This window comes from Leptidea sinapis, chromosome 23, assembly GCF_905404315.1.
Source record: "Leptidea sinapis chromosome 23, ilLepSina1.1, whole genome shotgun sequence".
NCBI lineage: Eukaryota > Metazoa > Arthropoda > Insecta > Lepidoptera > Pieridae > Leptidea > Leptidea sinapis.
This window is the reverse complement of record NC_066287.1, coordinates 6,459,752-6,486,424: the sequence shown is the minus strand read 5'-3', so window position 1 is coordinate 6,486,424 and position 26,673 is coordinate 6,459,752. Positions and strand designations below refer to the sequence as shown.

The 26,673-nt window shown below is 36.5% G+C and overlaps 2 protein-coding genes across 4 annotated transcripts in view; one reads left to right on the top strand and one right to left on the bottom strand.

Annotated features, from left to right (window-relative positions):
• LOC126971331 (ATP-binding cassette subfamily C member 4-like) overlaps window positions 1–7,236 on the top strand; it is a 41,997-nt gene extending 34,761 nt beyond the window's left edge. For all 3 annotated transcript variants that reach the window (XM_050817570.1, XM_050817571.1, XM_050817573.1), the window contains 5 exons: window positions 38–165; window positions 826–948; window positions 1,999–2,121; window positions 4,181–4,341; window positions 5,570–7,236. In XM_050817570.1, the coding sequence (XP_050673527.1) occupies window positions 38–165; window positions 826–948; window positions 1,999–2,121; window positions 4,181–4,341; window positions 5,570–5,867 (833 nt within the window). In that variant the 3' untranslated portion in view covers window positions 5,868–7,236. The remainder of the gene's footprint in view (window positions 1–37; window positions 166–825; window positions 949–1,998; window positions 2,122–4,180; window positions 4,342–5,569) is intronic.
• An 11,143-nt stretch (window positions 7,237–18,379) lies between these two features.
• The window catches only part of LOC126971370 (ATP-binding cassette subfamily C member 4-like), a 29,634-nt gene continuing 21,340 nt past the window's right edge, over window positions 18,380–26,673 (bottom strand). Inside the window, exons 11-13 of the mRNA XM_050817664.1 lie at window positions 22,089–22,211; window positions 20,953–21,113; window positions 18,380–20,436 (exon numbers count right to left, since the gene is read on the bottom strand). Coding sequence (XP_050673621.1) covers window positions 20,157–20,436; window positions 20,953–21,113; window positions 22,089–22,211 — 564 coding nt within the window. The 3' untranslated portion in view covers window positions 18,380–20,156. The remainder of the gene's footprint in view (window positions 20,437–20,952; window positions 21,114–22,088; window positions 22,212–26,673) is intronic.

The following is a 26,673-nucleotide window of genomic DNA, read 5'->3' as shown; positions in this document are numbered from 1 at the left end:
AAGCTAGTCAATATAATTCTATACCTATCTGTTGCAGCTTCAATGCCACCCCAAAAATGGCCCACGGAAGGAAAAATTTCGTTTGAAAAAGTGAACCTCCGTTACAGTCTTGAAGAGGTGCCTGTTTTAAAAGACTTGAATTTCCATATTCAGGGGGGTTGGAAGGTACGTAATACATTACTAGAAATTATATTAGATTTACTACAAATGAACGACTTGAAAACGCGGAGAGGACAAACAGACATGGATTGATTTTTAATGTTCCGTAGCCAAATGGCAAAAAACGCAACTCTATAGATTCGTCATGTCTATCTGTCTGTCCGTATGTATGTATGTATGTAAACAATAAATTTTGGAGGTTTTGTCATCAAACCCATACATGTGGATAGGTCTTCAAAAATGATATTGAGGTTTCTTATTTCATTTTTTTCTACACTGAATATTTTGCACGAGACACCCAAAGTGGTAAAATGTGAGTCCCATAGTATATATTTAATATCATTTTCCTTTCTATATAACTCTTATGTTAAGCTACTTCCTGCTACGGAACCCTTCATGGGCGATTCCGACTCGCACTTGGCCGCTTTTATTTATTGTGTTATTTGAATAGATAACACATAATGTTATCACAATAGAGATTACGTTATATACTCCAAAAATAATACAAAATAATATTATTATATTAAATATATATTTTGAATTAGTGTTAATCACTTGAGCGTTAGTGTCAAATTGTTCTTACTGCCAAAATACGTCATGCGATCATACTCTGCTGGTTTTAAAATATATATATTTAATTTTAACGATATTACAAATAAATTTCAGGTGGGTGTAGTTGGAAGAACTGGTGCCGGTAAGTCTTCTCTTATAGCAGCCATATTCAGACTAGCAAGCGTAGAAGGGAAGATTATGATAGATGGCATTGATACCCAGGATGTTGCCAAAAATGTGAGTATCATACTAAATATAATATCTTTAACGGTGGTTCCCAATATGCTATCTACAGATAGAGATAAATTACTACCTTCTACTGTCAGCAATTAGCTGTCAATAATCTGAAGCTGTCCGAATATACCCGATAAGTCATTCTAATCGCCTTATATTGGGACTCGTGAATTGCAATTTCCATACAAACTTATATCGCTGGTAAGCTATACGACGTCCCATTGACAGACAGCGTGTACGGGTAAGGTGAGTTACCGTCGATAAGTTTATTTGGACAGAAAAGTCAACGATAGTTACGATTTTTATCTCAACTAAGCGATAGACTGAATATTGGGAACGACCGTAAATAAATTCATATCTTCGGATACGAGCAGTCGAATCAATTAAAAATCCTTGAGCGATTGAAATATATAAATGTAAAGTCTATTTTCTATTCTATTTGACGTCCCTTAAACCCCAGTGATTACTGACCCTACTGAACTAGAGGTCCCGGGTTCGAATCCCGGTAGGTGCAATCATTTATTTGATGAATGTGACTGTTTGTTTCTGAGTTATGTTTAAATGTATTTATGTACGTTTAAGTAAGTATATTGTTTTAAATATATCATTGTCTTGTAACCCATAACACAGGCTATATATGCTTAACTTGGGGCAAGATAATTTGTGTAAAAAGTGTGTCAATATTATTATTATTATACTCTGACGAATTGGTATTTTTAGATTTGCTTGTGTATCAGATATTAGAATATTGAAGGTTAAAGGCAGATTAAATTCAATCTGGATTCACAGTAGAAACTAACGATGGAATATTACTTTTATACAGCGACCGTGAGTCACTTAATTTTCCATATTATGCAACGTATAAGGTCTACTTATACAACATACTACCTTTAACGCGACATCCGAGTCATGGATGTTTATATGTATTTATGTATATTGTATTAAATACATCGTTGTCTTGCAACCCATAGCACAGACTATGCCTAGTTTAGGGTAAGATAATTTGTGTAAGAGTTTGTCAATATTATTATTATTATTTTATTTTCCTTGAAGGTGTTACGGTCGAAGATATCAATAATTCCACAAGAGCCGGTGCTTTTCTCTGCTTCTCTGAGATACAATCTAGACCCGTTTGACAGCTACAGTGACGATGAGATTTGGAGAGCGTTAGAACAAGTAAGTGAATGTTTTCGTAAAAGTTTCCTTAAATTTATTTTACTCGATGTTTCGTTGCCTTGGTGGGGCAAAGTTTTCCAAAGGAATTGAATTATAATAGAATTTTTGTTCATAGGATTCATTTGTAAACATCAACGGCCTTACAAATAAAATTGGCATAAAATTAAAAACTAAGCATAAACAAAGAATATGTAAAATGTTTACAAATAGACATTTTGCTTACGAATGGTTTGTTCGGACGTATAACGTTTCCCGCGTTTATTTGCAAGGCAGCTTGTCATTAGGAAAACTTCAGAATTATCGTTGTATTGACAGTGTTGCCAACGATATTGTAAACATTTTGAATTTTCTTTGTTTATATTTGTTGGGCCTTAAGTATTTAGCTAAAATTTTACTGATTATAATGTTTCACATGAATTTGTCTCAGAAATAAATAAAAATAATTCTAAAACAAGCGGCACGGCCATACCGTGCTTTTCTCGAAGCACTTTTCGACCCCTTATAACTTCAATGTTGAAACTAGAAGCCTGAACTGTATAAGCCAGACAGTCATTTTATAATCAAAATCAAATCACGGTATATTTAAGTTTCATTCTATTTGAACTAGTAGTTTAAAAATTATAACTAGTCGAAGTTTCTTAATTATGTCATCATCAAAGGCTTAAAGCTCTTCTAGAAGACATTACGCTACAAATTTAGAATATAATTAGTATAAAGTGTATAAATTAAGGCAAAATATTTTGCAATTTTGGTCCAGTTATTATTTATTATTATAGTTCAAGATATATTAACTGCATAAATAACTTTGAAATCCCATATATTTACTAATTACAGGCAACATTCATATTTTATAAGGTGTCCACAAGCAATAAATCAGATATCAGTAGACTTGCCTGATTTCGATATATTCAATACGTCACCAAACGCGTTAAGAGGTACATTGACGAGGTGTTGGATGAGTGTGTGTTCTCTTGATTGCTAAATACCTGAATACTATAATATCCATTCAGTTTGTCTTCGTGTATTTATATCTGTATACTTTTATTGTGTTACTTCTTGATCTTTTTTTGTATTTTTGTTCATTATTTGTAACACGCTTGTAGTCTCTTATATGCGAAAACTGTAAATGGTTAATAGATGTATACTTTTTTAACCTATTTATGTCATGTAATACTGTTTGTTTTCCTAATAAAATAAAATAAATAAATTAATATTATTTAAGAGATTACAAAGTTATTTATGCTTATCTAATTCCATATAATATGAGATACATATTTTGTTTTCATGCGATGGCCAAGTTAATCTATTTATTTAAAACAAAAGATTTTTAATATTATATAGTCTCTGTAAAATGATGTTAGGTTCTAGAGTTTTCTTAAGCAATTCGACGGCAGAGTATCGGTAACAGCAGGCCATGTCTTCTAACTGACCATATTTTAAACAATTTGTTATTTTTTTTAAGTGATTATCACTTCTGGGATTCATTACACAAATTAAATTTAGAAAATAAAATTTATGAACTCTCGCATTCCGTGCGAGCGCTCTACCACTGAGCCAACAGTTCGAGTGACGTAGTGGTCATAAATCTTGGTATGTTCAACTCTCAGGTTGTGGCTCCATCTACAGGATCTACTTTACACCTGATCTGCCCCAACCCCAATATTCGCACATTAGGGTTATCACTAAAAAAAATTGTATAGATTTGAAAGAGCGACATCTCAAGTCAATTTCCTAATATTGGGGTTAAGCAGGTTATCAACTGTAAAGTAGACTTGACTTTATGACTTAGTTATGACTTTACAGCTTTATGACTTAGTTATGACTTTACAGCTGACAATTTGTATATATAGATTTGAAAGAGCGACATCTCAAGTCAATTTCCTAATATTGGGGTTAAGCAGGTGATACTACTTTACAGTTGTAAAGTAGAAACTGTAGATGAAGCCACAACCTGCGACTTGAACAAGATAACCTATAGAGAAAAAACTAAAGTTTGATAGTAAACAAGATAACCTATAGAGAAAAACTAAAGTTTGATAGTAATTTCGTTTGATACTAGGTGGAACTAAAAGAAGCCGTTCCTGCGTTGGACTTCAAAGTTTCGGAAGGTGGCTCAAACTTCTCAGTGGGTCAGCGACAGCTCGTCTGCTTGGCACGGGCTATCTTACGATCTAATCAGATTCTAATCATGGACGAAGCCACTGCCAACGTTGACCCGCAGTAAGTTCTGTTATTAATTAATTTGAAATTCTGTCGCATATAAGTTTCCTGGCTTATATTAAACAGTTTTGAACAAAGTATTATACAAGTTTGGTTTGAGATCATGCTAAGCCGCGTCAGTAAAGAAGCTCGCATATCTTATATTTTATCTGGAGTTTTAAATACAGTTTTCATCATAGCCTTGCCTATTGACATACCTTCTGGAATATCTCTATATTATTTATTTCGGTGCCAATTTTTGCCCCGAAGCAGAAATGTGTAAACATTACTGTTTCTATCTGAAGGGCTCCGTAGCTAGTGAAATTACTGGGCAAATGAGACTTGGCATCTTTTGTCTCAAGGTGACGCTCATTTTTGGGTTTTTCAAGAATCCTGTGCGGCATTGCATTGTAATGGGTAGGGCGTATCAATTACCACGTTCTGCTCATCTCATCCCTTATTTTTATAGAAAAATAAAATATGGAACTAGTTTAAAAATATAAAAAAAAATTACTCGTCTTTTCAAACAAACAAAACAAACAGTGTGGTTGCGGGAGTATATTATTACCTGATATGGTATGTAAGAAAGATAGAATGCTAAGGCTTCTATTCGTAAAACATTTTGTTTATTGGCGCGTCTTATATTTGACCTTTCTTCCTTCCCAAAGCGGCAGTGCCCCAGGGCAATAGATTTTACAGATACACCAAATCAGAGTGTGCCGTATGGCACCCAACTCCCTTACCAAGTTCTGAACCTTATTTTGATTATAAGATACTTATAGATTGTTTTAATAGCTTTCTTATACATATACCAGTGGGAGGCTCCTTTAAACAGGGTGCCGGCTAGATGTTGGGTACCACAACGGCGGCTTTTTCTGTCGCGAAGCAGTAATGTCTAAACATTACTGTGATTCGATCTGAAAGGCGCCGTAGCTAGTGAAATTACTGGGCACATGGAACTTAACATCTTACGTCTCAAGTTGAGAAGCGCAATTACAGTGCCGTTCAGAATTTTTGGGTTTTTCAAGAATCCTGAGCGGCACTGCATCGGAATGGGCACGGCGTATCAATTACCATCAGCTGAACATCCTGCTCGTCTCGTCCCTTATTTTTATAAAAAATATTCAATCAAACCATCCATCCATTAAAATTGTATAAGCACTCTATCCACACATCCAGATGGTAAGGGTGAAATCCTAAATTGAGTTTTGACAAATTTTATATTTGAACATTTTCGTATTTCTTTCAGAACTGACGAGCTGATTCAAAAAACAATACGACACATATTCTCCTCCTGTACAGTTCTAACGATAGCTCACCGCCTGAATACAATTATGGACTCCGATCGCGTCTTGGTCATGAACAAAGGCGAGGTTGCGGAATTTGATCATCCCTACACATTGTTATTGAACCCCAACAGTTTATTTAGCTTCATGGTCAATGAGACTGGTGATAGTATGAGCAGAGTTCTCTTCGAAACAGCTAAAGCGAAATATCAAAGTGAAAATACGGAGACCGTAGCAGCGGAAGACAAGAAAACATTATGATAATATATGACTTAGTTGGAATATAGTTTTTCTTCAGTATTATCTTCAATTCTGCCGCATTCAGTACCAAAACTAAGGCTGAATTTATATATGTTTTTTTTATATTCATTGATTGTGTGTTAGTCTTTATTTAATTGTTTGCACACAAAATTATTATATTATAAGGCAAAGACATTTAAAAAGATAGACCAATCATAACTCGGCCGCTAAGCTTTCACTGCAGCGGTCAAATTACCTCTACTAACAACATGACATCTGATATGCGTTCAGTCGAAATGTGACAAAAATGCCTGTTTTGTTGTATAAAAATCAATCTGTTGTTCAAAATAAAGCTAAGCTGCTTTGAATACGTTTTATTTTTTAAATCGCTGAAGTACTTGGCAATACGGAGCTCAGATTGCCAACATATCATTAATACAAATCTATGTCGCAAGGTCAGGTGATCAACCCGTTCACAGAGTACTGGATCCCCGAAAGCTCGAGCAGCTCTGCGTGCAGCGTTCAATTGGTTTGAGCTGATACTGGGGTGCGCCAGACCAGAGATGACAGCAGTACACCTGATGTGGCCGGACGTGCGGTTTAAAGACATTTTAAGAGATAGACCAATCATAACTCGGCCGCTAAGTTTTCCCCGCAGCAGTCAAATGACCTCTACTAACTTGGCACACGTTCAGTCAGTCAGCATTCAGATAAGGACGGTGCAACTCGAGACGAAAATCGACAAAACTTTGTGATATAAAAATCGAACACTTCAAAACAAAGCTAACTGCAACATTACCTATTATCGGTGAGAACAATTGACTTAGTTTACTTAATAAATATAAATATTAAATCGTATTTAAATAAAGTACTTTTAAAGTATTAAAACGCTTGTAATTGTACTTTGTTTATATTTTTTCATCTGCAGCCCCCCAAAAAAGAGATAAAAACAAAGTTACAATTACACGCGTTTTAATCCTTTAAAAAGTTTCAATAATTGTGGATAATGCATGCATGCATGAGAGTTGTTCTTGGCATTTTACACAGCACAATTATAGAAATTGGTTGTTTAATATAAAGGGCATGGACACATTTTTTAGTGGGAAGCGATATGATTGGTTAATTTAGATCGCGTCATGCACGCCACGCCCCTATCCCGCAAGAATTGGTTGACGCTGAACATCATAGTAATATTTTGTATTGTCAGTCTAATCTGTTTAAATGTTTTTGTTATAAGGTATCAAATATACTTATGAGATTCTAACATAATAATTGAATAATAAAAAAAAAAACAGTTGTAAGCATCGAAACTAAATATATCGTACGTTAAATATATCTGAATATTTGAGGCCATGATGTATAGAATTAAAATTAAACTGCTAAAAAAGAATTGAGAATTTTATTTACTCCATGGAAGATTGACCGTACCGAGTACGACGACGGACCAATTGGTGAGAGGTCACTCACCGGACCGTCCGATGGTCTGGTTTTACCAAATCCGACCATGTGCTTGGGCTATTATATTTAACATCGGTCGCGCGGTAGGCGATCCAGTTGACTGCGTAGATGTAGCTAAGAACATCGCGTAGACGATGCTTTTGGCGTGACAGCGCGACACGAAACATCGTCCGCTAGTGAAGCTCGAGCATCACGGGGAGTGTTCCGAAAAGCTGTTTGACCTCAGTCCTGCCACCAAATTCCATTCGCACGACACGCCACAAATTAAGATATCAGCCCCACCATCTGGATGTATGGCATTCCTCCGTAGTGCGGTTTTCTAGGAACTCTCTTCCACGTACAACAAACCTGTGGAATGAGCTTCCTTGTTCTGTGTTTTCAGGACGATGACATGGGTACTGTAATCCCTATGGGAATGGTGGCGGCGGTGATCATTTAACATCACCCGTACACTCGTTTATCTTCCTGTTCCATAAAAAAGTCTATGGTCATATAAAATTTCACTTTGAATCATCGCACCAAGGAATGGTATGTAGGACTTGTATGCTGTGTTCAACACTCAGGTTGTAGCTTCATCTACAGGATCTACTTTACAGTTCAGATAACCTGCTCAACCCCAATATTTGCATTATAGGAAATTGACTTTTTAGAGACTGAGCGTTTGGCGATTAAATAAAACAATTGCTTGACTGTGAGGAATATGTGGAAGATATGATTTATTTGAAAGTTACATGATATATATACAAAATCCTTAAAACTAGTTACCCAATTACAATTGTTACTTAAAAATATTAACAAGTTCAGAAAATACACACCAATACTAAAGCTTACATTTTAACCAATAGTAAAACGTTTCATTCAATAAGAATTGAGAATAATATTATGTGTTCTATCTCGCTCTAAAACTAATGCTATCGCAGTTAGCCAGCCAGCGAACGCGGTTTGTATAAACTCGCGTCGAACCTCGATCATACGATGTCAATGAGCATTCAGCACCTACTCTGTCGCTCATTGATTAAAATTGCATGAATAGCGATCGACCCCCGAGTCCCGACGCGTCAGTCGAGAACGCTCGGCCTTGCTGTGCGGTTGTGTAACGCGGAGCATATGACTGATCACGTGAGTATATCTGCGGTCGTCGAGAGAACGTACGATGCTTGTACTACGATGAGTTGACTATTGGTGATCTGTATGATTCTATGAGTTGATGTACAGCATTATGAAATGGTTCTTATCAGAGCTAATATTACGTTATATAAAATAAAATGTTCTTTTCAGAACGAATCTTTCGGCATACGCTTATTACAGTTATTATGCACGATTACTATTTCTACGATCTATAATGCTACGAAGGTATTACGTTACAAGTTAGATATTAGACATTTGTATTAATTGATATTATTGGTTGTAGGTACAGCTACAACTTGATATGTCTCTCTTGCTGAACAATTTATTATGTTAAAAGTTCCCTCACTCCTGGGATTTATCTTTATATTTTTAAATAGTACTTCAAAACGATATTGTCACAATAATACTTCAAAGCATCACTGACGTACAGTGGACAACTAGACTCCTTTAATCTCTTAGAACTGTGAACGCTAATCGATAGAAAATATAAAGAAGGAGGATTAATGCTAGAATTCCATTCTACTCAGCGGGACTTGTATGGACGCGATCTGAAATTCATCCGTCACTACTTCGTAAACGTCAAATAGTGAATACAATGGGAACTATCAACTGAAATATTTATAAAAAAATAAAAACACATTTAATATAAAAAATATATACTTAAAGATGAAAGATTAAATAGCCTACGATCGTTAATACAAAATGAATTCAACAATGTCTGCCTGTGCGGTTGCAACAACAAGCAGTTGTTGCCAAGTGCCATCAATGTTTAAAAACGTTCATGTCTGTTACATCTCATTCATGCTTGGTTTGGTGATATTATATCTACTGTGGTCACTCTTCTCATGCACTCCTTGCCGAAGAAGAGAACAGAGATGTCGACGTTAGCAAATATATCGTCATAAAGAAGTATTAACACTTGCCGTGATTTCCTGACATTATATTATATAATTATATATTGGTTTTATTATATAGCAATATCATAATAGATGTAGACTTTTGAATTGATGTTATTTTATTTTAAAGTAAATATTAGTGTACACGTTATTCGCTACACATCTTTACACGCAGAAATTTGAGACCAATTTCACATAAATAGTTCACAAAGTTATTCCAATTAATATTAAATCTATTTATTTATTTATTTGGAAACAAATACAGATACATCCTTAAACATAAAGTAGATAAAGTAAAAATATAAATATGGACACAAGGATGTCTCCCTAAACAGTTTCACTAAGTACACTTAATATTTAAATTTACACTTAAATTACACTTAGTTGCAGACAACCAGTTAATAAATAAATCTAACATAATGCATTTGTAGACATTGTCACAATTTAAATTAAATTACGTGATTTCTAACTTACTCTGTTTGTGCCAGGATTTGTTTTATTCTGAGTTTGTAAGTTTTAGAGAAACACGATAACATATCTACATCATCAAATCTAGAGTTATGGAGAGCAAACATTCTGTGCAGTGGCCTACGTATAACAGTATTTGTCCTGGTATTGGAGAGATGAAATAAATTTCTAGCCGCGAATACTGCTCAAACAACTATTTCTGGTGCAAGACAGTCATCATAATATTGTCCTTTTTTTGAAGTAAAAACTTCTTTAGCGGCGTTGAGCACTTTTCAAGTGAAGTGCCTAAATACAAAGTTTTATGGATATATAAGGATATGTAATCTTCGATAATGACGAATTTCCATACAAGCTTTCATCTCCTATTTCAGCCCCTAAAAGGTAGCATATTATGTCCTTTTCTAAGCTCTATTCTATCTTTGTACTAAATTTGATCATAATTGGTTCGGTGGTTTGGGTTTAGGGCGTTTTGGGCGTCAAAGCGTAACAAACAAACTTACATTCACATTTATGATATTATTAGGGATATATAAATATGCTTACTTTTGCCGATTGTAGTATGATCACAGGTAAGTAACAAATGTAAAGTAATGTAGAACACTTGGCGTTACGTAGAGACTTCTTTGTGTTCATTGTGTTTTCTACCGCATTTATCACGGGGAGTGTTCCGAAGAGCTGTTCAACCTGATTCCTGCCGCCGAAATCCACCTTCGCACGACACGCCACAAGTTAGGATATCATGCTCACCATCTGGATGTGTGGCGGTCCTCCACAGTGCGGTTTCTTTCTTCCACGTACTACAAAGCTGTGGAATGAGCTTCCTTGTGCGGTGTTTCCGGGACGACACAACATGGGTACCTTCAAAAAAAGCGCCTACACCTTCCTTAAAGGCCGGCAACGCTCTTGTGATTCCTCTGGTGTTGCAAGAGAATGTGGGCGGCGGTGATCACTTAACACCGGGTGACCCGTACGCCTTTTTTGTCCTCTTATTCCATAAAAAAAAATGTTAGTAATTTTTGTGAAATCCATTGGATTTTATCATAAGTTCAAGTACTGGAGAAACGACGCATATTGACGGCAATACGCATTTTCTCCTTACGATATACTGATGTTTGAGATATCAAACAATATGATGCAGAAAATGATACTAATGATACCACGAAACAAGCGTTTTAAAGAGATCAAACTCTATTCATCTATGCATCTATTTTCTTTTAGTTTAAAATGTACGCAGACCAATTCCAACATCAACACATCATTATGTAGGTAAGCACAGATTAATAAAAGATACTTATTAATCCAAGTAGGTACTACATTTAAATGATTGATAAACTTAATAAGATGAATAAAGTATCAAACAAAATATGATGATGAAATAATATTATTACATACTATCTGACCTGGCAAACGTTGTTTTGCCACATAAATTATATATGTAAACCTTCCTTGAGCTTCAAAGAATCTATTACAAAAGATTTCATTGAAATTGGTTAAATAGTTTAGGAAATCTTTGGGAACATACAAACATACATTCTCTTTTATATATATAGATATGATGAACAAAACTTAAATGCAAATTAGAGTCATTGTTATTTCTATGGAATGATGTGTTCTCCATAATTGGTAGTACATACAAATGTTTAGATATAAGGCATGCGTTAGATGTAAGTTAATATGTACAACTGTTGGAGATCCATACAAAAAAATAAATAAACGCTTCCAATTATAAAAAGAGAGAAAAATAAATATCAGTACCGATTTTGCAAGTGAAAATCTTAATATTGTATTGATAGTTGGTTTTCAATTTATTTATACTCATCATCATCCGCTGGAAGACGTCCACTGCTGGACGATCGTTGTTCCATCTTGTAGGGGGCCTGCCAACACTGCGTATTCCAGTAAGTGGTGGCCATTCGAGGATTTTACTGCCCCAACGACCATCTTTCCGTCGAACTATGTGCCCTGCCCACTGCCCGTTCAGTTTCGCAATCATTTGGACTATGTCGGTATCTTTGGTTCTCCTACGGATCTCCCCATTTCTGATTATTTATATAAATAATTGGAGATCTTTGGAGGAGGCCTTTGTCCAGCAGTGGTCGCCTTCCGGTCGATGATGATGATGGGATATAATATGAAAACTCTTAAAGAAAGCCAAATAAAATCTCATAAGTCGTTTTGGAGTATACATATACAATGTATGTTTTAGAGATAATAATCTGTGACAGCTCCTTGTGGAGGCCAGGAGCATCGAATGTGCACGCATAATTTTACAGGATGTCATTAACTGATCTGGCACTACATAGGCAACAATCATGCGTACATATTGTCGAGCGGAGCAATAAATTTTTGTCATAATATTTTTAATTGCTGTTAAGCTGGCCATCAAAGAGAGGGAGAGTGGTATGCTACCCATTAAAATACTCCTATAGTCACCTTTTACATTAAACCACGGAATTAGATGGGTAATATTAAGATTTTATTGATAGGATTCCACACTGATACCTAGTTAATATCGATTTGTGTAGGTATATCGTTCTCATATTATGTTAAGGTAATACGAGATACCCGGTCCAAGTTCGGGCCTGTCTTGACAACACTCCCAACGTGGTCCTAACAGTGAACGCATTGGTATAAAAAGTTTTTGAAGCGTTCACTGGTGCCTAAAGGCCGGAACACATTATAGCGGCACTGTGCGGCGCTTCGCTACACTTACTGTGTCATCATCGCAACTCACCTGTATAAATACCACTGGACAGGCTGTTCCATATCTTTGACAGCAATTTTTTTGTGCCTATTTGAAGCGCCACTAGCGAGCGTCCAGAGAACTTAATATTGGCGTCCAATACTCTGAAGTATTCTTGCATTTTGAATTAATTTCCGTGTATTCAAGTACACATTTTTTGTAGGAAATAGTTTCCCACCATTTATCGATGTTTGCTGAGGTTGTCATCTCTAGTTTCAGTGCCGTAGACTCCCGCTACATGGCCAACAGCGCCAAAATGCGGAAATATCAAACAGGCACAAAAGCACTTTGACAGCTGCCAGTCCAGTGGTATAGTAGTTCAGAGCATCATCGCTCAATGTGTCGCTGTACTACCTGTACTAGTCGCGCTGAGTGTCGAAATAATCTCCTGGAGGCAGCTCTGCACGAGCACCAACAAGCAGTGTAGCACCGCTCTAGTGCGATATGCACCATAAGAAATGATTGAAATAATAGATATTTCAGCACTCTGTGCGATACTGTGCAGTGCTGCGCTGCACCGCTGTAATGCATCCCGGTCTTAATGGCTACGCAATTTTTAGCAAACGGCCCACCGGCTCACTGGGGCCTCTGTTGCTCTATGATCCTACTACTCTTTATGCGTTTGTGGTACTCTATAAATCATAGAGTGCTAGAATGTGGGCTGGCTTGAAGTATTGTCTATTTATAACACCTAGTTAATTCGAAGTCAATTTCGCTTCATCTTCACCAGTGGGAGGCTCCTTTGCACAGGATGCCGGCTAGATTATGGGTACCACAACGGCGCCTATTTCTGACGTGAAGCAGTATGTGCATGGTGCATTACTGTGTTTCGGTCTGTAGGGCGCTGAAGCTAGTGAAATTACTGGTCAAATGAGACTTAACATCTTATGTCTCAAGGCGACGAGTGCAGTTGTATTGCCACTCAGAATTCTTGGGGTATTCCAAGAATCCTGAGCGGCTCTGCATTGTAATGGGCAGAGCGTATCAATTACCATCAGCTCAACATCCTGCTCGTCTCGTCTCTTATTTTCATAAAAATAACCTTCAAGTTGACCGCAGAACAACACTCGCCATTGTTGGTATATTCTTGTTAATGAATTTCGTTTGTTTAGTACAAAGAGACTCGAGACGAAAGCGTTCTTCGTATTTCTATACTATCTCCCTATATAATTACGTAAAGTTTAAATGTATTTGGAGGATTTCGCCATAATTATATACACAGACAACATAAAATTACATTACGCTCGGAGCAATTAGGCTTTATATGCTCTGAGACAGTATAATTTGAAATGTTCTGTATTCCCTGATGTCATTTTCTGACATATTGTCAGTGTGTTTTTGGTCTATTTTTCCCGCCACTGTACTAGTTTTAGAATATTAACACATATTCTAAGGTTTTTTATGTCATGTCCTAATATCATTGTCATTCATAATAAATGACTCATTCACGAATTTTGTAATTAATTTACTAATTTATAAAATGAATCCATAAAATATGGTGCTGTTCGCGAAATATTGACGCTAAAATTACAAAAGTAAAGTCAAAAATGGTAAAGAGAATGAATTAAATGTTTATTTAAAATGGGTTGCTGCAGAAGTTGCACAGATGATTCATGGAGAATACTTTATACCAACAAACAAGTGAGGGGATATCTTCTGGGTCTTATATTGGTTATTTTATTTTTGAGTTATCGTGTGTATCGTTCCCGCCACCCCAGAACTCAATTTATATGTTTTCCTGAATAATATAATTGTGATTTGTTTCTAAATAAACAGTACTAATACTATTCTTTAGCGTACGTCTATATTTCTTTTGTGTTTAAATTTAATTAAGTTTTGGAATTCAGTGCTCGCTAAAGACATCGACCCCATAGCGTTGCGTAGATACATTTACCACACAGAGTTTATTTTTATGACATTATATTCGACTTAATTATCATCAATGACAGTTTGAAAGTTGGGAACAAAAATAGTTACGATAATGTATTCCCACAATCCAACCTGGCAGAGATTGGAAGATGACTCAAAGTTCCCAACTTACAACCTAGGTTGGTAGCACGGACTAGTAAAAAAAGGACTCCACGTCGTGATATTAGCAAGTGAAGCACTGTTCTGCTAGTGTGTGTGCGGTTACGGGGTATACCAGTTACACAATTTTTTCCCCCTTATATATTCATATATCCACAAATACTTTTATATTATTGTTTTTACACAACGCACAACGGCATTTTTAAAATATTTTATTGCGACGCAAACTGATCTGCACAGACGATGGCAAATTATTAGTGTAAGTGTTGGCGTGGGGCTATGTATTTACACGTTTACCGGCTTGTTTTGGTGCCTCATTGTTATGTAAGGTGACACGGAGTCCTTATTTTTTTACTCGTCCGTGGTTGGAAGATGGGAAAAGGTCATTTCTATCGTCTTTCACGGAGAGTATTCCAAATTTCAGCATATACACTCCAAAAAACTTATGGGCCTATCCTCGTCATTTGATTTTACCCGAGATATAAAAATAAATTCCATGACTTCTACGCCGACATGGAATAAATGCCTTAAAATACAAAGAAAAAAAAATCTATTTGTTTTATGGTAAGATGTCATTCATATTAATATAATGAAGAGATAGTTATTATATGGATATGTGAGGGGAAATCCCTGGAAACACAGACAGCGCTTCTTTTTAAAGATATTTCTTCGGGATAGACGGATCTAACATACCCGTGACAATAAAGGCAAAGAAGGTCATGCCTCTTTTAGTAAAGAGTCAGGGCGAGTATCATGCACACCGTCAATAGATAAAGTGCATTAAAAGCGCTTAATTTAAGCGTATTTGAATAAAGTTTACTTGACTTTGACTTTTATTTATTTATTTAATTCAGAGAGATCTCCATATATATTAATTAGTAAATGTATTAGTAACAACATTTCTTATTTACTACGTTAGTATTATTAGTGGAATATATTTATAAACCTAGAGCCAACTGTATCCAGTGTTTCTGAAAGGAACAGTCAGCTCTGGCAGCAATCATCTTTAGGATGCTGTTACTGCTAATACGAAGACGCTGCAACATGGATACCGATTTTTTGCTCATTATGGCATGGAAACCATCCACAGATGCCTCAGCAAACATTCCAGAAGCGCTACAACGCCATGGTAGGCCCCAACAGCCTCCTAAACGCATTATTATATGTGACACGTAGAACGCTATAAGCCCCGCGCGAATATGACACCCACAAACCGCTCGAGTAAAAAGACTGGCAGAATACTTTGACTATGCTCCGCTCGAGTAAAAAGACTGGCAGAATACTTTGACTATGCTGATTGCAGTCTCTTGAGGTCGCGGAATGGGCAAAAGTGAACCCTGTAGAATTTAACCTCTTTAAACCAGAAGACTCTATTTATAACTAAAAAAGCTCCATTTATCGTATGAACGCTCTTCGACAACTCTTGAACAAATGAAAAATAATCATAATATAACACTGAATCTTTACCCTTTTTACATTTATAAATAGATTTAAATAACTTTTATCCATATATTTGCTGCTACGAAATAACCGGTGTGAATTCTCTATGAAATACCTTTTGATGGGCTTAAATTTTCCGAACATTTACCATAGTAATGTATATTTTTTTTTCACACCATCAAAAAGTAGAGATTACATCGACCAATAAACCCACCGACTATTTTGAAAAAGCTGATATTGTCACGTGAGAATTTTTAATTAAAAATTAAAAACGTGTGAAACAAAAGTTGTAGATCTTTTCATTATTATACACTTCCCGACCTCAGATCGCCCGTATTTTGTTTTAATTTCATTTTTGTTATATTCTCTTCGTTTTCCAAATTTCATCCTACTTATTTTTTTTTTGGTTTCATAAATTATTGACCCTGATCCATTTCACTAGTTGGTATCTGTGTGCAGTATAACTATGTCCACGTTATGTAGCCATATAGAAAGCAAGGGAGAAGCAAGCAAGGCATCAAACATTAATTTTTATATGTATGGGATATACTAAAAGGGTTTTAATTGTTAGCCTATAAGATTCTGCTGAATCAATTTTACTTCCTTTTATATTTATTGGTACCTACTTTGCAGCTATTCATCTGCATTTTGGTTTGTGCTGTATTCATTTCTAGGATTTGTTCCTGTTTCGCCCCGCAAAGTTTCGTATTCCTATTTCGTCTCGAAAATAAATTCATAGATAATTTATAATTTTATTCTTGTTTAGTCCCACTTTTTGTTCTTTATTCACCTCGGGTAGTAATTTATGTGTTTCAAAACATCTTTTGTACGGACAGCGTACAAAATATTTTAATAAATCTTATTTTTGACAATGAATTTTATTAATAAACTCAACAAGTTAGTACTTAATCAATTAATGGCAACGGGCGCCTTTTTTAACAGTTAAATGCATACAATATAATACTTTTCTGTATGTTTGAAGTAACTAAATATACCTACTTATTCAAATTGTAATATAAATTGTTTTTAAAGCTCAATATCCGTACAAAAACGAGTAAAATGTGTGCCCGGTAGACAGGCAAGATTATGACTTTACCTTTACAAGCAGGTAAGTCATGACGAAAAGTCGTTAAAACTTAATAATTACTACTTTATATTTTAAAACCTAATACTTAATGTAAATGATCAGTGATCTTGACTGTGATATATAGACAGCTAATAAGTAAACAATATTATGAAACTTTAAATTTTATTTTACTTGTATGGCGGTCTATATTAGGATGGTTATTTTAAACTTTTGATAGAATAGTTATTAAAACTGTCTGTGATTCGAATTGTGATATATTAATAAATATTCTTTATCTATATGATGATTATACAATTTTATTTATATGCTTAAAATCCTAACTTTTATCTACCGCTTTCTCCGCCTTCATCTATGTTATTGGTCCATTTATGATATGTTTGTGCCAAGTTTTGAGACAACCTGAGATAGCTGTGTCGCAATCTACAGCAACATAATATACTGTAATAGGTTTATGAACTCCTTTCATGCCATTGTTTTGTCTAGGGTAAGCGTGGGACGAAACCTCGGGGCGAAACAGGAACAAATCATTTCTAGGCCTACTTTAGACGTTTCTATTTTAAGTGATAGCCCCATCTCTTCTAGGTCTGTAGATGATTCAGCTAATAGGACGATATTGTCCGCAATTCTTAGGTTGCTCGTATATTAAAATAAGAGATATTATTTACTACATAATTATTTCAAGCATTGATATGAATAGTTTTTGGTACAGAAGGTCACTTTGTCTTACGCCTCTTTTCCATTTTGACTCTACATAATATTATATTAGCTTACCTATTTTTTAGTATATTCACATATTTTTGATTTACTTTATAAAATTCTAAGGCTTTTCAAATTGATTCATGGCTAATGCTATCGAAAGCTTTTCTATAATCTAAGGCTACATAGTTTCGGTGTTTTTGTCAATATTTATACCAGCAATAATACTCTTCAGGGAACTTTACGAGAAAAAGAGAGAGAATACAAAATTGTGGTCAATAACAATAATTATATCAATTAAGAAAGTGTTCTTACATTGGTGCAGTGGCACCAATTAGAATAGCGTACGAAAACAAAGTACAGTATAATATTAAACGATTGAAAAGCTATAAAAGTCCCGGGACGGATGGTTCAAATAAAGAAGTGATACAATTCAGCGGAAATATTTTACACAAACATATAAACTTACCTGTTTAGTAAGATCCTCGAAATGGAAGAGTTGTAAAATATGTGGAGCACATCCGATACAATACTGGTATTCAAAAAGGGGAAGCCATTCAACTTGGAACTTTAAAACACAAAAGTCAAATTTGTTTCAGAATTTTATTAGACTGCTTTTCTTCTTCATGTTTTATAAATTAATTACATGATACCGATTTATTACAACAATTCATTAATAATACAATCTTATATCTATATATTGCAATTAACTTAAATTCGATTGATTGACAAAACATGCGTAACCACAAAAAACTACTTTAAGCACTAAAAACTATGGCGTAATATCCTATGAATCTAAATAACCTATTGCTTTTATGCAAACAACAAAATCTTATTAATTAATTTGGTTTTTAATTAGTAGTTAATGATTATAACAATTATACTGAGGTACTTAAAATTAAGGCTAGGCGATATTTAGGTACGTTCTTGGTTTGCTTTCTTGGAATAGGTATGGTAAGTGATATTTTATTTAGATATTAGGATAAACGCGGAAGTGGATCACCTCTTGGTAAGTGATAACCGCTGCCCATACGATATTGCAACAGCTGAAGAATCACAATACCGTTGCTTGTAATTAAGATGAAGGCACTACACCTTGAAACACCTCTCAAGTAAAATCTTTTCAGGTTTTTTTTGCACTTGGAAAAATGTTCAATACTGATAATGTCACCTAGATGTCATCTTATAATACAGCACGTTTAATTTAGATTTTTCGGTATAAAAACGTGCTAGAAAAGAGATGGTAAGTAATACAGCTTGCATATTATAATGGGGCTGAGGATTCTTGAAGAACCCAAAATTCTGAAAGGCGATTGCGCACGTCGCTATGAGAGAAAGTTATCCCAGTAATTTCACTAGCTACGGCTTCTAACCAAAACACAAATAATGCTTGTACGCTATTACTCATGGCATATAAGGAGCCGCTGATTGCCCACTTGTTATATCTTGTGCAGAGAAGACTCTTTGGCGCACTGGGAGGCCCACTGTCTCGCGTATTTGTCCAGCTTATATTCCGTTATCAGATAGAGATACATAAATTACGCATACTTTATTATGGCCTGTCTTTTGTAGACCCATTGCCACATGAAACTCGATAAACTTTCCATGGAGAGTTATAAACCAAAAATACCAATAATTACCTAGGCATTGCGTTTTGAATAAACGTTTGTCTAGAGCACGTTTTGATGAAAGCTCATTAAGATTAAGCGTGTTATAATATGTATTTTGATCAAAGAGTATATCTGCAATACACATTGCAAACTGAACTTTTTAATCTAATAATTAAATCTTAGTTTTTTGTTTCAGTGACAATTTGAATGACACTCATTTGTGATTTAGGTATTTTGTTTTCTTATTACACGCTGGAAATTTTTAGCTGATCGAGGCCAGTGAACTTTACTAAAAGGGTGTCTTGTGTATTTGCTCTCTTAGGTTTTGGAAAGTCAAATCTCATTCTGCTTCGAACGCTCAATGTCTTAAAAAAGATACTTGTGCCATTATGTGCCCACCCGTTTAAGTTAATAAGTAAAAACTAAATGCATATATATGTAAGTAACAAATATTAACTTAATTTGTAGCTTATGATATAGGAATTGGGATTAAATACTTTTTTGAACACGACATTATAATCCTTACAAATATCTCAAGATTTTACATTAGTTATCAGATTCTTAGGTATAAAAAAGATTTTTAGAATAATGTACAAACGCAAAATGAAGTTTTTGTTGTCCTGCAGAGTTGAATTTACCCAAAGTATTATATGATTATTAACATTAGGCATGAAGAATAATTAAATCATTGTTAAATAGATCACAGAATTCAAACGTTTGTGATGATGAGTTGATCTCATTCCTAAAGCCGGGTTTTCATCTAGCATCTTCTTTGTGATGGCTCTGATAATACGCGTCCTTCGCAACTTCGAACAGCTGGGCGCTCACCTTTTCACCAGTTTCTCTCACCATGCCTGAGAAATGGCTGTCCGGGTTGGACATAAGGTTGTACGGGTGGTCGAACTCTAGGATTTGTCCAGCGCCCATAACCAGGACACGGTCTGAGTCCATGATCGTATTCAGACGATGTGCTATCGTCAAGACTGTACACGATGCGAATTGGCGTCGGATCGTCTGTTGTATAAAGTTATCCGTCCTAGAATGAGAAAAACATCTGTGTTAGATAAGTAAGTATCAATTCCTACTCTGTGGTGTTATTCAAAGACGTATTCTAACTTAATCTCGGTTGCATCATATTTGCTGTTATGGTTAAGGTTTAGTTCAAATTTAACGTTAACAGTAACGATGATTTTAACATACACTGCGAAATGTGTTGCGCCATCGTAGTCCTTGGCTTAGTAAAAATTATAGTAAAAAAGTGAAATATCAAGTACATATAAAATAACAATAGCTTTAGCCGGCGAAGATTGGACGATTACGGTTAACAGTTAGTTATGACGTCATCTCAAAATTGTCAAATGGTGCAAAACATTTTTTGCTTAACAAGTATTTTAACATGTTTGTTATAGCTAAACTTAGTTGATGCAACCCAACCTTAAGTAAACTCCTAGATTATTCTAAATGTAATTAACTATTCTTTTGTACTAGTATCCAATTAGCTTTGTCTCCATTAATGCTGTAAGTTATTGGAATAATTAATGAGTTGACTTACTGTGGATCAACATTTGCCGTAGCTTCATCCATAATCAGTATTCTGTTGGAGCGCAGGACGGCTCGAGCCAAGCACATTAGCTGTCTCTGACCCACTGAGAAGTTGGACCCACCTTCTGTCACCTTGAAGTCCAATGATGGTATACTTGACTTCATATCAACCTGTCATTGATCAAAAAAAAATTATACATAAATAAATAGATATAAATTGAGTTGCATGTCAAATTTTGCCGAACTTTCGTTTACAAGCCAGTGTACCTACTGAATGACTTCTGACACAAGAATTATAACCCTTAAATCTTATTATCTTTTATTAAAATGGAATAAAAACAATTAATGTAATCAAATTTAGTTTGCAAGTTATTATCAAACCAAATCAAAATCAAATTATTCTTAAAAGTCAATAAAATCACACGAAAGTATATAGTTTCGTTTTATCGTATATCACCACTTCGAAAAAAGTTGTGTTCACTAAAGCCCTTCCCATTAATAGAGAAGTGGCAAAAATCATAGCCACTCAATTCCGATTCAATATTAACAGCTTCATCATTCTACAAATGATAAGTAAAGTAATACAACAATAATACGAGTGTGTTAAGAAATTAAATGTAAATTATCTAAAAATAACACAAATATTTAATATCGCGATTAAAAATGTCAGGGTCTTCTCGAATTTGGCTTTGTAAGAAGGTAAGTAATCCTTAGAAAGAAAAATACAATTTGTTTATATAAGAAAAGGTCGAAACAGGCAAGAAGTCACCTATTTCTATCATGTATTATAAAAAGCATTAAAAAGGCGCGTGAAGAGAAGGAAATGGTCAAAATATTGGCTTCAAGACAGATATAAATTGACTCACCTAAACTTGTTGAATTAGATTCGTTTATACGAAGAATTATAAATTGTTTTTAAAACAATTGATCGCTCTAGCGGAGGTCAGTCTCTTTAGCGCGTCCTCCTCCATCGCTTGGTAACAGGATTGGTATTGACACGATAAATATCAAGCAGAAACGTTCTGTGATACATTATACTACAACTGGATACATATCGTGATCCTGAATTGAGATCCAAATATCGTAATGAATACCGACCGTGTAGCACTCGCGTTAGAGGGATTGGGTTAAATATATTGTAGATACCTGTTCCAGTGCTCGCCAGAGATCGTCGTCACTGTAGATGTTGAAGGGATCCAAGTTGTAGCGGATCGTCGCCGAAAACAGAACTGGCTCTTGCGGTATGATCGAGATTTTTGAACGCAGATTCTGAAATTATTGAATTAGCGAATCTTTATTGAGGATAAGTGGTAATAATAATAATATAATAATAAATATTTATTTCAAGTAACATAGACTCATATTGTTAGTAATACAAAGCTTATATCTATGTTAGTAAATTAACCTGAAAAACACTAAGTACCTAATTATTAAGTATGTAGGTCATCGCTGCACCATTCCATTAGAAACGGCGCAGCAATGATTTACATATACACAGTCCAATCGACTGGCAATCAATTTCAGAATGCTGTTGGAACTGCTCCGCAATCTACGCACCAGGGATCCGCATCTTTTACGCATTGTCGCATAAAAACAATCAACTTGCGCCGCCGCAAACATCCCTGATGCGCTGCAATACCGGGGCAGCCCCATCAGCACCCTGAAGGCATTGTTATACTGGACACGGAGAGCGCTGTACGATTTTGTGGAGTACTTGACCCACAGGTTGCACGTGTAAAAAGATGTACAATAGGCTCTAAACAAAGTTATCTTTACATTGGTGGAACAACGTGCAAACCTGCGAGCCAGCATATTCGCTCTCACTGACACTGCTCTCCGTTCCCTCTCGATGTCAGTATCGTCTTTGAGGTCAGGGGTCAACATATGCCCTAGATATTTATATTGATACACTCTTTCTAGTGCATTTCCATTTAGAAAGATGGGTGGAACTTTCTTCGGTGTTTTGCCCATGGCCTCAAAGACCATTACCACACTTTTCTTTACATTATAAGTAAGACCGTGTTTTTCCACAAAAGCTTCACAAATCGCCAACAGTTTTCTCAGGCCACAAACCGACGCACTCAACAGCACCATGTCATCAGCGTAGCTAATGTTATTCAAACAAACCCCATCTATGTAACAGCCGGTCCTGGTGCTGCTGAGCTCGCCGAGCAACTCGTTCACATATAGGTTGAAGAGCGTAGGTGAAGTCAAACCCCCCTGCCTCACCCCGCACTCCAACAAATACGGACGTGATAATACGCCCGCCCATCGCACGCTGTTGACCTGGTTTCCATACCAATATTTGAAAATATTGATGAGTTCCAGTGGAACTTTAATTCCTTCCAGTTTTCTCCATAAGATATCATAAGATACCAGGTCAAAAGCCTTGGATAGGTCCAGAAAGCAGGCGTAAATTGGAGTCTTACGCTTCGTATAGTATGTGACAGCATGCTTAAGACCAAGCACAGCGCTCTCCGTCGACACTCCAGGTTGAAATCCAAACTGGTTGTCATGTGGCCTAAATAACTTATTCAGTTGGTTATTAAGCATGCTGTCAAACACCTTCGAGATGACCGTTGCCAATGAGATAGGCCTATAGTTGTTTTTGTCCGCTAAGTCGCCGGTTTTGTTTTTCACAATAGGTACAACTATAGTCCTCATCATCTCACTAGGCATAAAACTGTGGCTCATACAAATATTATAGAGCATTGTGAGCACTCTGGGTAAGTGTGGCCCAGCATACTGTAGATGCTCAATGCTGAGACCATCATGACCTGGAGATTTTCCTCTGGTCATATGCTTAATTGTGTGAGCAACGTCTTTACACTTAAATTGAATTTCCATTTCAATACTGGCCTCAACATCAAGCATCGTTTGTGAAGGACCCCGGGGTGATTTAACTACGAAGTGCTCCATGAAAAGATCGGAAATCTTGTCTGGCTCACACACGCCACCAACGCTCACAGGCAGTGACGGTTTGTTATTCATTTTATTTGTATGTTTCCAAAATCCGCGAAAATCGTTTTTTGAGTGATGCGAGGCTAGAATATCCAACTTAATTTGCTCTTCATGGTTTTGGCACCATTTCAAACGAGATTTGAAAATTTTTCTAGCCTCACACATTTCTCTATAAATAATTCCCGAAGTTGGTTTACCGTACCACGACCATAACAAAAATTTTTGCCTGGCCATCCCGTGAGCTTCGGCTACGTGCTTATTCCAACCAAGGACCTTCTTTCTTTTTACGCGCCTAGTGCTCTCTCGACCTACCAGTGACGATTCTATCAAGGCCTGAACGATGTTGCTGTACAACTGAGTTATTACATCTCTATGCCTGATGTCACTGCATGTACGATCACAGCAACCGTGAAGCTCCTGTGGGAAGTTAATCATCCTCAGCCTCTCGTGACATTCCCTCTGGTATGTGTCTATTTGATGTTGATTTCGCTCACCCCAGTAAATCTCATTTAAATAGGTATTACAATCCGCTCTCTTAGGTATCAAAACGTCAATATTACATTCCACTACCAGAGGGAAATGATCCGACCACAACACATCGTATAGAACTGACACATTGCGCACGGAGTCTGCCGCTGCTTTAGTTACTAGGCAGTGATCGAGCCACCGCTTAGACCCGTGTGCTTCGCTTAAAAAAGTATAGGTATTCGACCACGGACCTAGCACTTCCGCATCTATACAGCTCCATTCTTGTTCTATGCAGAACTGAGTAAGTTTATGATAAAAGCGCTCCGAAGGGTGCGCATTGTAGTCCCCAAGTATATATACACAACTTTCCCCGTAGGTCTCAATAATGGCACTCACCGAGCTTAGAATGTCCGTGAAATCCGCTAGGTTAGCAATCACATCCGTAGGCATATATACACTCATCATGATAAACGATTTTTCATGTAACACTACCTTTATAGCACAGATGCGCCGATTGTTACACTGAATCACTGACACTTTTTGAAAAACGCTACGCCTCCACAGCAGCGCGACCCCTCCATAAGGTCTTCCACGTAGAATACCCGCCGATGTGTCCACCGCAGACACTCCCGTGGCGCTGAAGTCATCGCACAAAGTGTCAAGAAAAGACAATTCTTCCGGGAGCAACCAGTGTTCTTGAAGTGCAATTATATCTGAAGTTTTACATAACTCACTAATACATTGTGCAGATCGCTTCACGCTCTTGCAATTAAAAGTAACAAAATTACATAAGAAACCTTTATCCATTAACAGTAGGTGTATTATTCAGCGGGACCTCTGTAACAGGCGTTTCGTTCAGACGCTTATGTTTGAAATGCACAAACCGACGAAAAATTATTCCCTGTGGCCAGAGATTCTCATCTAGATATAATGGGAGTTTGCTTTGAGATACCAAAAGCTTATATGCGTGGTGTTCACACTGTCGTTTAATAGAAATTTTTTTCAAAGTGACATTCTCCTTTGTTTTCTTCGAGATATAATTAATTATATCCGATTCCACCGTGTCTTTATGTACATTCGTAATGAATAAGGGTATTTTCCTATCTGCCGCCCTAAATTTCTCTTCGCATTCTACTACAAAATTTCCTGTATTACCAATGAGCCGGTTTTTAGATCTTTGCGACTTCCTCTGCACCACCGTCCAGCCTTCGTTTGGGTCATGGACCTTCGCGACGCCTGCATAAGTTTGCTTTTGCATTGGCCCCGTCGACTGATCACTCGGCTCGCTAGTGATAACGTGCGATGACGCACCTTGCTCCCCGCCGCCGGCGCCCGCGCGCACCGCGGCGTCGGGCTCCGAGCCGCGTCCACCGCTCGTGATGCAACGATTGATTTTTTGTTTAAATACGTTACTTGAAAACGCGGGACTACCCTCCTTGTTATTTATATTCATATTTCTATACTGCAGATTATATTCACTAGGGGAAGATTGCTGGCAATTTGAATGTTCTAAATTAGTCACAACTATGGTATCGTCTAATTGAGATAATCCTATCGGTCCACTATCACGGTAGGCTCCTCTTTTCATGTTAACTTTTACGGCTGAGAAAGGCGGCGACAAAGACTTTCCGAATTGACACTCCTTTTTTACTTCTTCAAACTGTTCAACTGTCACATACGAAGATTTTATGTTTTGAATCTCCGCCTGCAACAACATCATATCCTTAAGGAGCTTGGAGACGTCTAGGTGATCAAACGTTATAGGTGGTAGCTTCTCCAAATCCCTAGCTACGAATATAGGCATGACATCTGGATCGGTCACTTTAAACAAGCCTATAATGTCATTCAATAGGCGTCCCTCTTTGCCTTTGCCTTTACGTGCTGTCTTACACAAGTCAGACGGTAACGACTCCCGAAGAAGGTTGTTCGATTTTAAAATTTGTTCGAACGAGAAAGCTGACTCACATATTCGCACCAAACTAATTTCATCCGCGATGGATATTTTATTTTGGATATAAGCTAATAGCTCATCGATAACTATATTACAATTGTTGCACTTTAACGTATTCGTCATTTTCGAAAACACCTCCGCGCTACGCGCGACGCTTCTGTCAACGTCCGTCGCGGCCCGATGCGCGCGCGCCACTGAACAAACAGGAGGCCAATTTTGTGTTAGCGCCATAAACTGCTGATAGCAGTGATATGTTATATAATATTTTCTTAGTCGTAACAAATCACAAGCCAAAGGATCTTTCTTAACGTAAAACCAATCTGTGATTCTTCTGGTGTTGCAAGAGAATGT